A 13,208-nucleotide genomic window follows, 5' to 3' on the forward strand; every position below is an offset into this window, starting at 1 on the left:
CCTCCATTCTCCTCTCGGGATCTTGGGCATGCACGCACACATGCCCGGCATGAGTTTTAAGCCACCGGGTCCGGGACGCGAACCGCGGTCGACTACGTGGGAGTCCAGTGACATAGCCATTACGCTAACTGCTGGTTCCCGAGAAGCCATAGACTCTTGAACTGGAAAAAAAACCTTCTTAAAAATTAAAAAAAAAAACCCTCTTAGGCTGGCCCCATAATGTGGTGGTTAAGTACTGCATTGAGAGTCAGATTCCACATGGCCAACTGTGGTTCAAATCCCAACCCCAGCAGCCTGAAAAACATGTGTGTGTGCATGCCGAGAATCCTAAAGAGATGGAGAAATGAAGGAAAAAGGATTGCAGCATGACCACCCCCCATGGGGTTGGGGGTGAGACAGGCAGTTCTCTCTCTCTCTCTCATGCTTGTGCATATGTACACAGGCCCTCTGGCAATAAAAAGAAAAATATATATATCTTGCTGCCCCATCCTATTGGTCAATTTATACCTGAACTCCATACAGATGCTTCCCTCTTTCTTGATCTTCTACCTCAACTGGATTCCAAATGATATGATTTTAGTTCATTTAAACTCTTTGATCCAAGCAGCATCTTCATAGGAACCTGGAAGTCCTCAGTATCCTCAAACTGGCTGACTTTGTCCTTAGAAGTCTCCATACTGTCCTGTGGCTTGTTTCCCTGGTTGGGTCTATAGAGTGGGTGCCCGACCTTAGGCTGGTAGTCTTGTTTTCCCAAAATATTGAGACTTTTTGCTGGACAGATGCAGAACTGTTTGGAACTGATTTCAGGCTTTAAAATACAACCTAGTTTGTGTTCTTGCTTAGCCACTTCTGAGGCCTCCATCATATGTTCTGGTCTTTACTTTGCTAATTTATGGGGTTAGAGGAGCCTTAAAAAAAGAGCTTTCTTAAACCTACCCTCAGAATTTGGGGACAGTTGGGTATATTCTCAGTTAATGGTACCTTGATAGCTTCTGATCCTCAGTGAGTTATAGGTAATTTCAGAAGAAAATTGCAATAGGAAGTAATTAGGGACATGGGATAAGGCTGCCTAAGAAAGGAATGTCTCTTTTCTGACTAACCAGTGTGTTGACACCTAGCCCTATAGAATTATCCAAATTAATTACTTCTCATATCTTTCCACTTACCTACAGACACTTCTCTATAGCTGCTTTCTTATCCCTAAAGCCTTTTGTTATTTTCTAACCAGAGAAGTTTACTTCTATTTTTCTTAAAAATGCAGAATTTTATCTTGTGTCAGTTACACAGGCATGACAAAAGTAGATTACAAAGGCACTGAAAATAAAAAATGATTAATACTAGGACATCATTATTTGGAACAAAGGAAGTTTTCTACCTTTCTCCATTTTCTGACTTAAGCATTGTTTTATCATTATCCCTGTAATGCTGATAAATACACTGGCTGATTACTGTATATAAATTTTCCAGCTGAAATATAGGGATCTTAAGAAATTTTATGGAAAAATGCATATGACAAAACTATTCATGAGTCTCAAAATTATTTTGCAGTAAAATAAAGCCATACTTTAATTCCATTTTCCATGAGCTTTTGAAATTCTCTTGTATTGTATTATTGCTTTTAAAAAAAAGTCTTCAAAAGATTTTTTAATTGCTCATGGTCCCAACTAGTGAGGGTTTAGGCTGAGAAAGATTCGCCAAAGCCTTTTTTGACACTGACATGCTGTTGTCGCTCTACTTGGGAATGTCTATCTCAAGTTACGAATAGAAATCACATTTTCTTGCTTCATTTTTATCAAAAATATCTATTTTCTGAGAGGTAGAAATATCTCCATTGTAAGAAATCTTATCTCTTAAATTTTCCCTGTGTGCATGTGTGTGTGTGTGTGTGTGTGTGTGTGTGTGTGTGCGTGTGTGTTTTCTTCATTCATTATAGAGTGTGTGTCCCTGCAAGAGAGAGACACAGAGAGATGAACAGCCTCCACAGGTCTGACCACACCATAATCTCCTTCCTCTTATCCTCCAGCCCACTGGATCTTGGGCATTCACACATGGCCTGGTGTGTTTTAGGCTGACTGCTTGGGGGATTTGACATAGCGGTAACTATGTGGGATCCAGCCTCTGTTAAGCAGCACATAACCGCTGTACCGTGGAGCCAACCCTCTTTTCTCTACATGCTGTAGTCTTAGATTCCTCAAGGTCATTCTCAATATTATAAGTACTTGAATTATTATTTCCTAATTCTGTCTTACCTAAATCCTATTTTTTGAGAGCCTATAACCTCTTGCTGCTCCCAGGTGACAGCCCAGGATGTGCGGAAGGAAAGCCCTCTGCTCTTCAAGTTCCGGGCCAAGTTCTACCCTGAGGATGTATCCGAGGAATTGATCCAGGACATCACCCAGCGCCTGTTTTTTCTGCAAGTGAAGGAGGGTATTCTCAATGATGATATTTACTGCCCACCTGAGACAGCTGTGCTGTTGGCCTCTTATGCTGTCCAGTCCAAATATGGTGACTTCAATAAGGAGGTGCACAAGTCTGGTTACCTGGCAGGAGACAAACTGCTGCCACAGAGGTGAGGGAGTACTCTGGCCTTTCACTGGTCAGAGGTGACTGCAGCCTAAGGCTGACCAATCCCTGCTCCACATGGACTTTCAGTTAATTTTCTCTGTACTAGGGTCTGTCAGAGGACTATATTGTGCTGCCCAGAGAGATGTATTTGTATATAGTGTCATACGCTGTTGTTTTGCTGGCTCTCAAAAATAAAAAGCCCCTTTAACCCCATCTGTCTGCCTGATTACAGAACTTTATTACCTTGGAGGAAGACACTTATATAGAACCAGAGATAGATTGATTTTATTTCCCTTTTCTAGTTCTACTTTCTTCCTTTTTTTTTTTCTTTTCTGATTTAGACAGCTTACATAAGAAATTCACAAGGGAGAGAAAGAAATATGCAAATCAGGGAAATGGAGAGTTCAAATAGGCTTTTACTATTGATAACCAGTTTACAGACCTTTTGGCTTTTATGTACTTCACAGCTGAAAGTTCTGAAATACTCATTATTTTTGTTTCAGTATTTCAATAACACGTAAAACAAATAAGGTAGGATTTGTCCTCATTTCATGGCTAAGGAAATAGAGGTGCTTGCATTGAATTGCCCCAACTCCCATAGTTCATTTGAGGCAGAGCCAGACTGGGAACCCTAGTCTCTTAAATTGTTTAGCCCTGAGTTTTTTCCACTATACCCAGTTGCTATTTTTCATAGATTTAGAAGGAAAAGCTCTGCTTCATTCTGGGAGCCCCAGTTCCATTAGAGCTATGACATGTGTACAATCTACTGGAAGGTATTAGGGATATAGTGGTTATGCCCTGGGGCTCTACCTGGGTCATTGCCATGATTATCCAAGACGGCATGTTTAAACTAAGCCTTGTTTAAGATCTAGTAGATCTGGGAGGTTGGGCCTGTTAGTTTCTCCCAAAACCATTTGGCCTCAGTTCTCTCTTCTGTAGTCAAAGCCTGTCCTCTCATCTCTGAATAATAATCCTTTTTTTCTGATTTATTTATCTCTTCCATAAGAGAGAAGGAGAAAGAGAGAGAGATAGGTACTTCCATCAGGATCTTCTTGCCACCATCCACTCCCTGTGTTAGGAGGCTTGAAACATAGATACACACACCCAGCATGCATGGGGAGGTCCCAGCACACAAACTCAAGACCTTTCCCATGTGGGTCCAGGTACATTACTACTGTGGCACCATCTGTTCCTCCTCATCCCAAATATTAATCTTATGCACACAAACTCTTGATTTTAAGAGAGTCTAAGAAAGAATGTACTTGGCTCCATGAGGCCCATCCCTACTCTTAGATCCCTTAATTAGCACAAACTCTTAATACATTACTGCTATGCTTAGAGACCACAGAAATTACTGGATTTTTTTGGTAAAAGGTACAAAAGAAGGTGTTCTCATTGTCTTTCTTTGTCATAATTTCTTTTTGCTCTTCTACCTCTTAGATAGTTCATTATGTCTAATTTAAACCTTTCTGCTATAATCTCAGGCTACTTCCACTATAACCTCAATGGACTGATTCTATATCCTCTTTGTATCAATCCCTAAGAGAGCTAAGTAAACTTTTTTTCCTTCCTGAATATTGATTTTGTGCTTAAAACTGCTTATTATCCATTCTCTTTCCAGAGTGCTTGAGCAGCACAAACTCAACAAGGACCAGTGGGAAGAACGGATCCAGGTTTGGCATGAGGAACACCGAGGTATGCTCAGGTAAGCTTACCCTGGCAGCTATGGGTTCCACTGCCCTTGCAGTGAGAATTAGAGTTAGTTCTGGGGAAAAGAGGCAGACAACTGGGTACATAGGTGGATATTAGGGAAAGCGACGGGAATGCTGGCACTTAAAGAAGGCAAACCAGGACCACAACGCTGTCCTTTTTTTTGTTTGTTTTGATGATTGGTGACAACTGGTAGCCCAGTTTTGACCATAAAAAATGGATCTTTGGGTCTCTAGGGAGCTGCAGCACCACCAGAGGCTCCTCCCCAAGAAGAAGGAAATGGAGAAGAGGCTCATTAAACTTGGCAAAACATTTAGAGGTTGTCTGGTTTAAAGAACAATTCTCATCATTTTGCAATTACCACTCTATCTGAGCTCTCCAAAGCATGTGCCTGTATAAAAGGCTGTCAAAATGAATGGGAGGAAGAAAACTGCTTCTATGGCAGCTATTGTGTGAGTCCAGTAAGAGTCAATCCAGTCTTACTCTTCTTGGGAACCTCAGATCTTTGGTTTTTGTCAACAGGATTTGCTTGGAAAAAGTCAGGTTGTGCTCTCCTCACCATCATCTGTTTGCCTTATGTCCCCTTTCATACACCTGATAACAAGATCCTTGTCAGGAGTATAGAGAAAGCAGGCTTCCTGTCCCCCTGGGTCTGATCAGTTAACTCTCTTAAGTGATTCTGTACTCTGTGTTATTTAGAGAGGATGCTGTCCTGGAATATCTGAAAATTGCTCAAGACCTGGAGATGTATGGTGTGAACTACTTCAGCATCAAGAACAAGAAAGGCTCAGAGCTATGGCTGGGGGTAGATGCCCTGGGTCTCAATATCTATGAACAAAATGACAGGTATGCCTCAGACTTCTCTAGTTTATTTGGGTCACTCCAACACTCAGAGCTCACCCCTTATCATGGAGTAAGACTCTACCTCTTGTATCTCACCTTAATTCTTGAATTAAATTGTGTGAGTCCAGTAAGAGTCAATCCAGTCTTACTCTTCTTGGGAACCTCAGATCTTTGGTTTTTGTCAACAGGATTTGCTTGGAAAAAGTCAGGTTGTGCTCTCCTCACCATCATCTGTTTGCCTTATGTCCCCTTTCATACACCTGATAACAAGATCCTTGTCAGGAGTATAGAGAAAGCAGGCTTCCTGTCCCCCTGGGTCTGATCAGTTAACTCTCTTAAGTGATTCTGTACTCTGTGTTATTTAGAGAGGATGCTGTCCTGGAATATCTGAAAATTGCTCAAGACCTGGAGATGTATGGTGTGAACTACTTCAGCATCAAGAACAAGAAAGGCTCAGAGCTATGGCTGGGGGTAGATGCCCTGGGTCTCAATATCTATGAACAAAATGACAGGTATGCCTCAGACTTCTCTAGTTTATTTGGGTCACTCCAACACTCAGAGCTCACCCCTTATCATGGAGTAAGACTCTACCTCTTGTATCTCACCTTAATTCTTGAATTAATTTAGTATACCCCAGATGATTGCATAACCCTTCAGGCCTCTGAATCCTGTGTTCACTAGAGTTTCACTGTCCACTATGGTAGCCACTAGCCATATGTGGCTATTGAACCCTTCAATTGTGGCTAGTCTGAATTGAGATGTGCTATAAGTGTAAACAATATACTGGGCCTCAAAGACTTAGTATGAAAAACAATATAAAATGTCTCATTTTAAAAATATTGATTGACATGTTTAAATGTTAGTATTTTGAATATATTGGGGTAACTGAGTTGTTATTGCAATTACTTCTGCTTATTTCTTTTTACTTATTTTCATGTGGTTACTAGAAAACTTATGTATGTGATTCTCATTATGTTTCTATTGGCTGCCTAGAACCTCCCTTGTCCTGATTTGTAATGGGTCTCAAGTTCCATGTGACGAATAAGTGGTTTTTGGTCTAGAATCCTCTTGCTGTAGTCTTATCTCACTTGCTTATTTTTTTTCTGTTGGTCTGCTCTTGGTGGGGATGGAGATAGATTATTGTTATATGTCACTTCTGAATATTGGGGCACAGTATTTACCTTCTCCCCAACTCTTATAACCTTGGATAGAAGAGTCTCAGTTAGGGGCTGGGGTTCTCTTGGATGAGTATTACAAGGTCCATGCCACAACTGAAAATATAGCAAAACAAATCTTACAGGTTAAGACAAGGAGGGACCAGCAGTTGGCGTAATGGCTATGTCACTGGACTTCCATGTAGTAGACCACATTTCGAGTCCCAGACCCCAGTGGCTTAAACTCACACTGGGTGTGTGTGTGTGCGTGCCCAAGTTCCAGAGAGGAGAATGGAGGAGAAGGGATTGCGGCGTGGCCATCCCCTCTGGGGGATGATTTCTCACTTTCTATCTCTCTGTCTCTCTGTCTTTCTGGCAAGTGCATGTGCCCAATAAGAAAAAACCTCTCCAACAAAAAAAAAGACAAGGAATAATATGTTGATTGTGGTATCATGTGGTCCTCTGTGCATCTTCACTGCTGACAACTGATTGGTAACATGTGATAACACTGAGTTGGCAATAAGTATACTTTATTAAGGGAAATGTTTGAGGTGTGGAGTAAGAGTAAGACACCAACTTTCTATGTTCTTCTTTTCTTGCCCTTATTCTGATATTGTTCGTCTCTATTTCTGCAGACTGACTCCCAAGATAGGCTTCCCCTGGAGTGAAAACAGAAACATCTCTTTCAATGATAAGAAATTTGTCATCAAGCCAATTGATAAAAAAGCCCCGGTGAGTCACCCCACCCTCTGGCCAAGACAGATACTTGCAAAGGCCAGGATCAATCATATTTTTGTATTTAATCTCCCTTTACTAATGTATATGTGTACATGTGTGTGAACAGGAGGCCCTAATAGAGATTAGGGATGGAAAGAAGTGTCAATGCCAAGAAATGGCCAGGAGTTATCCTGTACCTGGTGCCACCCTACTGCCTTCTCCTTTGTTGTGGATGAGAGAAAGCCATAGGCAGTCTTAAGTGCTGGTTCTTAGCCAGTGTCTTCTGTTTCCTTGAGGCTCTGGGGCGGGGACAGGGTACGTCTTATCTTTCTAAGTTCTTGAGCCCCAGAAAGTGGACACTATTTATGTACTTGATTTATCTTTAATTGTGGCAAAAACATAGCCAGGAGGAGTCCAAATCCAAAGATTATACTCTAAACTTGCTTTTTGGTATAATTTTACTGCCACCTCTGGCTTCTCTCCAGAGCAATTCAAGACCAGTGCTTTGGATCTGGTCATTCCTCTAACATGCTTGCCTCACTTCTCAGCCACTCAGTTGTCAGGGGCTGACAGGACCAGAAAACTGGTGATTGACAGTAGGGTAGAAAACTGAGATGAGGGCCAGCCATTGGTATGGTAGTTAAGGCCATTATTACGTCATCTGGAAAGTCATGACATATTTTTCTATGTTTTTTTATGCAAAAATGCTCATGACTCTCCCGACGACACAATAGATTGATCCCACATGGCCAACTGTGCAGTTCAAGTCCCAGCAGCTTGAAAAATATGCTGGGCACATGTGCATGTGTGCTCATAATCCTAAGAAGAGAAAGGAAGAGAGGAGGCATGACAATCCCACCTGGGAAATGCTTTCTCAGCCCCCACCCTGCTCTGGCGAGTGCATGCACCCTATAGCAGAACTTTATAAAAAGAGCAAAAACTGAGATCAATGTCTGGTCTTCTGGTGTACCTTGTGTCCATTATGGCTTTTTTTATTGTTATTTTTAATTTGACCATTTTTGTGAGGACTCAACCATTCTTTTCTAGCCCAAAAGTATCTGAACTTTTCCTGCTAGATACTTTACATATGTTGTCTTATTAAACCCCCAACAATATGGTAGGTAGGTAGATAGTTGCATACCTGGTTTATAGCTGATGAAATTGAGGTTCAGTGAGATGGAGCAATTTACCCAAGATCACACAGCTAAAAATGGTAGAACTGGGATTCATACATAGGTAGTTTGACTTTGATGGCCTGTGCACCTTCCATTGTACTGCAAGCTATATGAGATGGTAGCAGTTTGAGTTCAGTAGCAGAAGAGGTGGTAGTTATTCCATCAGCTGGTAGCCTTGGCTCAGTGGTATTTGTAGTAACTCAGACTCACTGGATTTACTTGCTTGCTTGTGTGTGTGTGTGTGTGTGTGTGTGTCATTGTTGCTGTGCTCACCTTTCATCAGAAAAAGGTAAGTAACAAAACCAGCTGAGATCAAGGGCTTATTTAAAAAACAACCAGGACAGTCAATGTTTAGGGGATTTATATATTTATGTGTGCATTTACAACCTTCTTTGTTCCAAAAAGGATTTCAGGGGCTAGATCTAGGAAATCTTTTTAGGAGATTACAGAAACAGTCCAAGTACTCATACTATACCTACCAGGGTATTTAGGCATTGATTATTTGTCTTCTAAAAAAGGCCATTTAGGACTTAACAAATTTTCTGATTAAGAGAAAGAGAATACTGTTATTTCAACTGATTAGGATATTTCTGGATGCTTTTCATAAGCAGAGATTAAAAGAAATATGGTTTGGTGGAAAGAGCATAGATTTCAAAGTCAAGAAGCCTAGGTTCTTGTCCTAGGTCTGCCACTAACCTGCTGTCTGATTCTGGGTAAGTTACTTCATCACTTTGATCATTAATTTTCCTATGTGTAATGTAAAGGATTTAATGAAATAATCTTTCCAATGCTTTTTATCTTAGCTTTTTAGAAGCAGAAGCTCACCTTCACTTGTCCCTCCAAACCCTTTCTGACTGCTCTTTTCCCAATCAGGACTTTGTCTTCTATGCTCCCCGGCTGCGGATTAACAAGAGGATCTTGGCCCTGTGCATGGGGAACCATGAACTATACATGCGCCGCCGTAAGCCTGACACCATTGAGGTGCAGCAGATGAAGGCACAGGCCCGGGAGGAGAAACACCAGAAGCAGATGGAGCGGTAGGTGATACAGAGCTGAAGTTGGGGCGAGGGCTGGTGCAAGAAAACTCCCAAAGGTGACCAGCATACTTAGACAGAATATGGAGCCAACCTAGAGCTGAGAGAAAGTGAACTGTGAAGGGGTAACATCCCCCTCCATTCAATCTCTAGCATCCTCATTTTGGGGAAGGAAGACTCAGAAGGCTAGGATTTCAGAGTCTTGCAGGAGGGAGCAGTATTTCATAGTTTCCTATTGTTTATGACTGTCATGCCATTGTTGTGTTAGGTGGACTCTGGGTTGTTCTGGCTAACTGGCCAAACTGACCAGTGTAGTGGTTGGTAGTAGCAGAGGGCTCCATGGTGCTCTTTTTTTTTTTTTTGAGAGAGGTTTTTTTGGGGCTCCATGGTACTTTTTTTTTTTTTTTGAGAGAGGTTTTTTTGCTGTTGGGTGCGTGCACTCACCAGAAAGACAGAGAGAGACAGAAAGTGAGAAATCACTCCCTGGGGGGATGGCCACGCTGTAATCCCTTCTCCTCCATTCTCCTCTCGGGATCTTGGGCATGCACGCACATGCTTCCAGTGAGAGTTTAAGCCACTGGATCCAGGACTCCAACCATGGTTGACTACATGGGAGTTCAGTGACATAGCCATTATGCTAACTGCTGGTCCCTCATGGTACATTTTTTAAAAATTGGTTTATTTCTTTCATGAGTAAGAAAGAGACAGTACCTCCAACAAGGCCTTGGCACTGTGATATACTCTCAGCCTCAACTAGTCCTAGAGCATGGCATATATACATCAGGGAGGTCTATGGACATAAACCTGGAACCCTGGCAAGTGTCTCAGCCTTGAAAAGTGTTGTGTTTTACTGCTACACCAGATAATTTAGGCCTCTCTGTTTAATGAGGACTCTGTAGAACTTTTTATTTTCTAACTTTATTTATTATTTTTTAAAGTTTGCAATAAGGCACGTATGGGGGAGGGGGGAGGAGTAAGCAAGCAAGAAGCCAGGTCCAGGACTTAAACTGCAGTTGGCCATGAGGGAGTCCAGCACCTTAACTACCACACCACCTGTTGGCCTCTCTGTAGGACTTTTGGAGCACAATTGGGCAGAGCCATTACAATTTCTCCTACAAAGACCCTAGTCTGTTCACTGTAGCCCCTTGCTACTCAGAATTTAATCTGAGATTCAGCAGCATATGTACCAACTTGAGAACTTGTAAGAAAGGCAAGATCTGATACTCTACTTATACTCTACTCCAGATTCAGAATATGTATGTGAAGATCCCAGGAGATCATTTCTCCAAACAAGGTATGCAAATAGTCAGTAGGTACATGAAAGCCCCTAGTCATTAGGAAAATGCAAATAAAAATCACAGTGAAGTACCACTTCATACTCATATAGATATAATAAATAAAAATGGAAAATAGCAAGTGCTGAGAAACTAGAATGCTTGTACATTGCTGATAGGAATGAAAAAATGACTCAGCTGCCATGGAAAGCTGTGTGGCAGTTCCTCAAAAAGTTAAGCATAGAATTATCATATGATCTCACAATTCTACTTTTAGGTATATACCCAAAAGAACTGAAAACAAGTAAACAAACAGGTGCATGTATGTACATGTCCAATGAAGTACTGATACATGCTACAATGTGGATGAGCTTCTAAAACATTATGTGAAAGAAGCCAGCCACAAAAGGTCATATATTGTATGTTTCCATTTATATGAAATGTCCAGAATAGGAAGTGCTATAGAAACAGAATGTAGACTGGTATTTGTCAGGGGTTAGAGGGGAGGGATGTTGAGGAAAAACTGCTTGATGGGTATGGGACTTTACTTCGGAGGGTTAGAGGAGAGGGATGATGGGGAAAAGCCATTTAATGGGTAAGAGATTTTACTTTGGAGTGATGAAAATGTTTTGGAACTAGATAAAAGTGGTGGTTGTACAACATTGTGAATATATTATTGGGTGGTCGGCAAAGTCATGATGCATTTTTGCATGGAATAACACAGAAAAACATGTCATGACTTTCCCAATGACCTAATAGATGCCACTAATTGTTCACTTTAAAATGGTTAATTATAGAGACCAGCAGATAGTATCATGGTTATGTCCCCAGACTCCCACTTAGTCGACCCCAATTCGAGTCCCAGACCCGGTGGCTTAAAACTCATGTCGGGTGCATATGAATGCATGTCCAAAATCCCGAGAGGAGAATAGAGGAGAAGAGATTGTGATGTGGCCATGCCCCCTAGGTGGTGATTTCTCGGTTTCTGTCTCTGTTTCTCTCTGTCTCTCTGGTAAGTGCATGTGCCCTATAGAAAAAAATCTCTCTCTCTCTAAAAAAAGTTCAATTACATATTATGTGAATTTCACCTCAGTAAATTATTTTTAAAAGATCTCAGGTGATTCTTAAGCATGTTAAAGTTTGAGGAATACTGCTATAGTAGATACTCTGTTACAAAGAATTTGGAACCTTGGGAGAGTTTTAGTCTAGTAGGCTGGAAAAGATTATACTCCATGTATGAGAGGTTAGACACCAAGATTCACATTCAGAAAAATATTACCAAGATTGAAGGCAGGTTAAAGAGCTGAATATGGTAGGAACCTGCCTTCCAGGATCTCACAGACTAATGGGAGAGAGACGAAAAAAAAAATAAAAAAAAATGTATAACTCAAGGTACAAAGGCTGTGTCATTCATTTACTTAGTGAAAAAACAAACAGACCCAAAATCCCTGCTCTTGTACAGCTATCATTTTAGTGGGAGGATACAGACACAATAAATAGCAAATTGTATAGTAGGTGAGATTATAAGAAGTTTTGTAGAGAAAAATAACAGAAAAGAAGGTTGAGGAAAGGGATTGGCCAAGTATTCTGAGAGCTCAAAGCAATAAAAGACATCTAACTAAGGTAAACAAGAAGGCTTCCTAGAAGAGGTACTGGGCCCAAGAAAAAGCAAATACTTAGATTAACAATATATTCTGAGAAAAAGGATCCTAGAGCTGGGCTTTACAGCAGCAGCCAGGGTTAAACCTGAGGATTGACACCCTAGCACAGAGATCACCAAACTTGAAGCATAAGCATCCCAGCACAGAGCCAAAACTTATCTCCTTATTAGTCCATGATGTATATAGGGCAGGATCTATTAGGTCATTTTACAGGTAGGGAAACTGAGAATAAGAGCAAAGCAGTGACATAGATAAAGTCACACAGAAAGTTAGTGGCAGAGCTGGGATTCCAGTGTGGGTCTTATGACTCAGGAGCATACTGACCAGGCCCTGAGCACACAAGCACATGTGGTGCAGTGATGTGAAGATAAGGATTTGGAGGTGAGGAAGAGTGGTCCAAGTTTGTAAGCCCTGGGTGTGTTGCAAGGGTGAGCACTAAGGGATCCAGGGAGCCTTGAGAATTCCCAGGCTACTGTAAAGCCTGGCTCTCCTGTTCCATCCATTCTTTCTTTTTCACTAGTGCTCTGCTGGAGAATGAGAAGAAGAAACGTGAAATGGCAGAAAAGGAGAAGGAGAAGATCGAACGAGAGAAGGAGGAACTGATGGAGAGGCTGAAACAGATTGAGGAACAGACTAAGAAGGCTCAACAAGGTGAGGCTTGGGCTCCCCACTCAGACTATGTAGTCCAGGTATGGCCACAGAATAAGTGAAAGATGGGGCAAGAAGAGTGCTCAGAACCTTCTGCCAGCAGTTCTCTGGAGTAGAGTGTTTCATGAAGGAATCTAGTGTGCTGCCTTCATTTCTGTGCTCTTCATTGCCTTTTCCTCACCTTTTTTGCCCAGAACTGGAAGAACAGACCCGCAGAGCCCTGGAGCTTGAGCAGGAAAGGAAGCGTGCCCAGAGTGAGGCTGAAAAGCTGGCCAGGGAGCGGGGAGAAGCTGAAGAGGCCAAGGAGGCCCTGTTGCAGGCTTCTCAGGACCAGAAGAAGACCCAGGAACAACTGGTAAAGCTGTAGGATGGGCTAGGATTGTGTAACCTCTTTTATCCCTTGTTTGCCTACTGATTTATAGCTGCC

The 13,208-nt window shown here is 41.7% G+C and overlaps 1 protein-coding gene across 2 annotated transcripts in view; it reads left to right on the forward strand.

Annotated features, from left to right (window-relative positions):
- MSN (moesin) overlaps positions 1–13,208 on the forward strand; it is a 91,001-nt gene that overhangs the window by 73,016 nt on the left and 4,777 nt on the right. The window contains exons 1-5 of one of the 2 annotated variants that reach the window (XM_006161121.3): positions 5,482–5,630; positions 6,908–7,004; positions 9,038–9,201; positions 12,654–12,784; positions 12,976–13,136. In XM_006161121.3, the coding sequence (XP_006161183.1) occupies positions 5,530–5,630; positions 6,908–7,004; positions 9,038–9,201; positions 12,654–12,784; positions 12,976–13,136 (654 nt within the window). In that variant the 5' untranslated portion in view covers positions 5,482–5,529. Of the gene's footprint in view, positions 1–5,481; positions 5,631–6,907; positions 7,005–9,037; positions 9,202–12,653; positions 12,785–12,975; positions 13,137–13,208 lie in introns of those variants that run through there. The other variant, XM_006161122.3, reaches the window with a different exon arrangement.

The sequence above is a fragment of the Tupaia chinensis genome, unplaced genomic scaffold (assembly GCF_000334495.1).
Source record: "Tupaia chinensis unplaced genomic scaffold, TupChi_1.0 Scaffold138260_1, whole genome shotgun sequence".
NCBI lineage: Eukaryota > Metazoa > Chordata > Mammalia > Scandentia > Tupaiidae > Tupaia > Tupaia belangeri.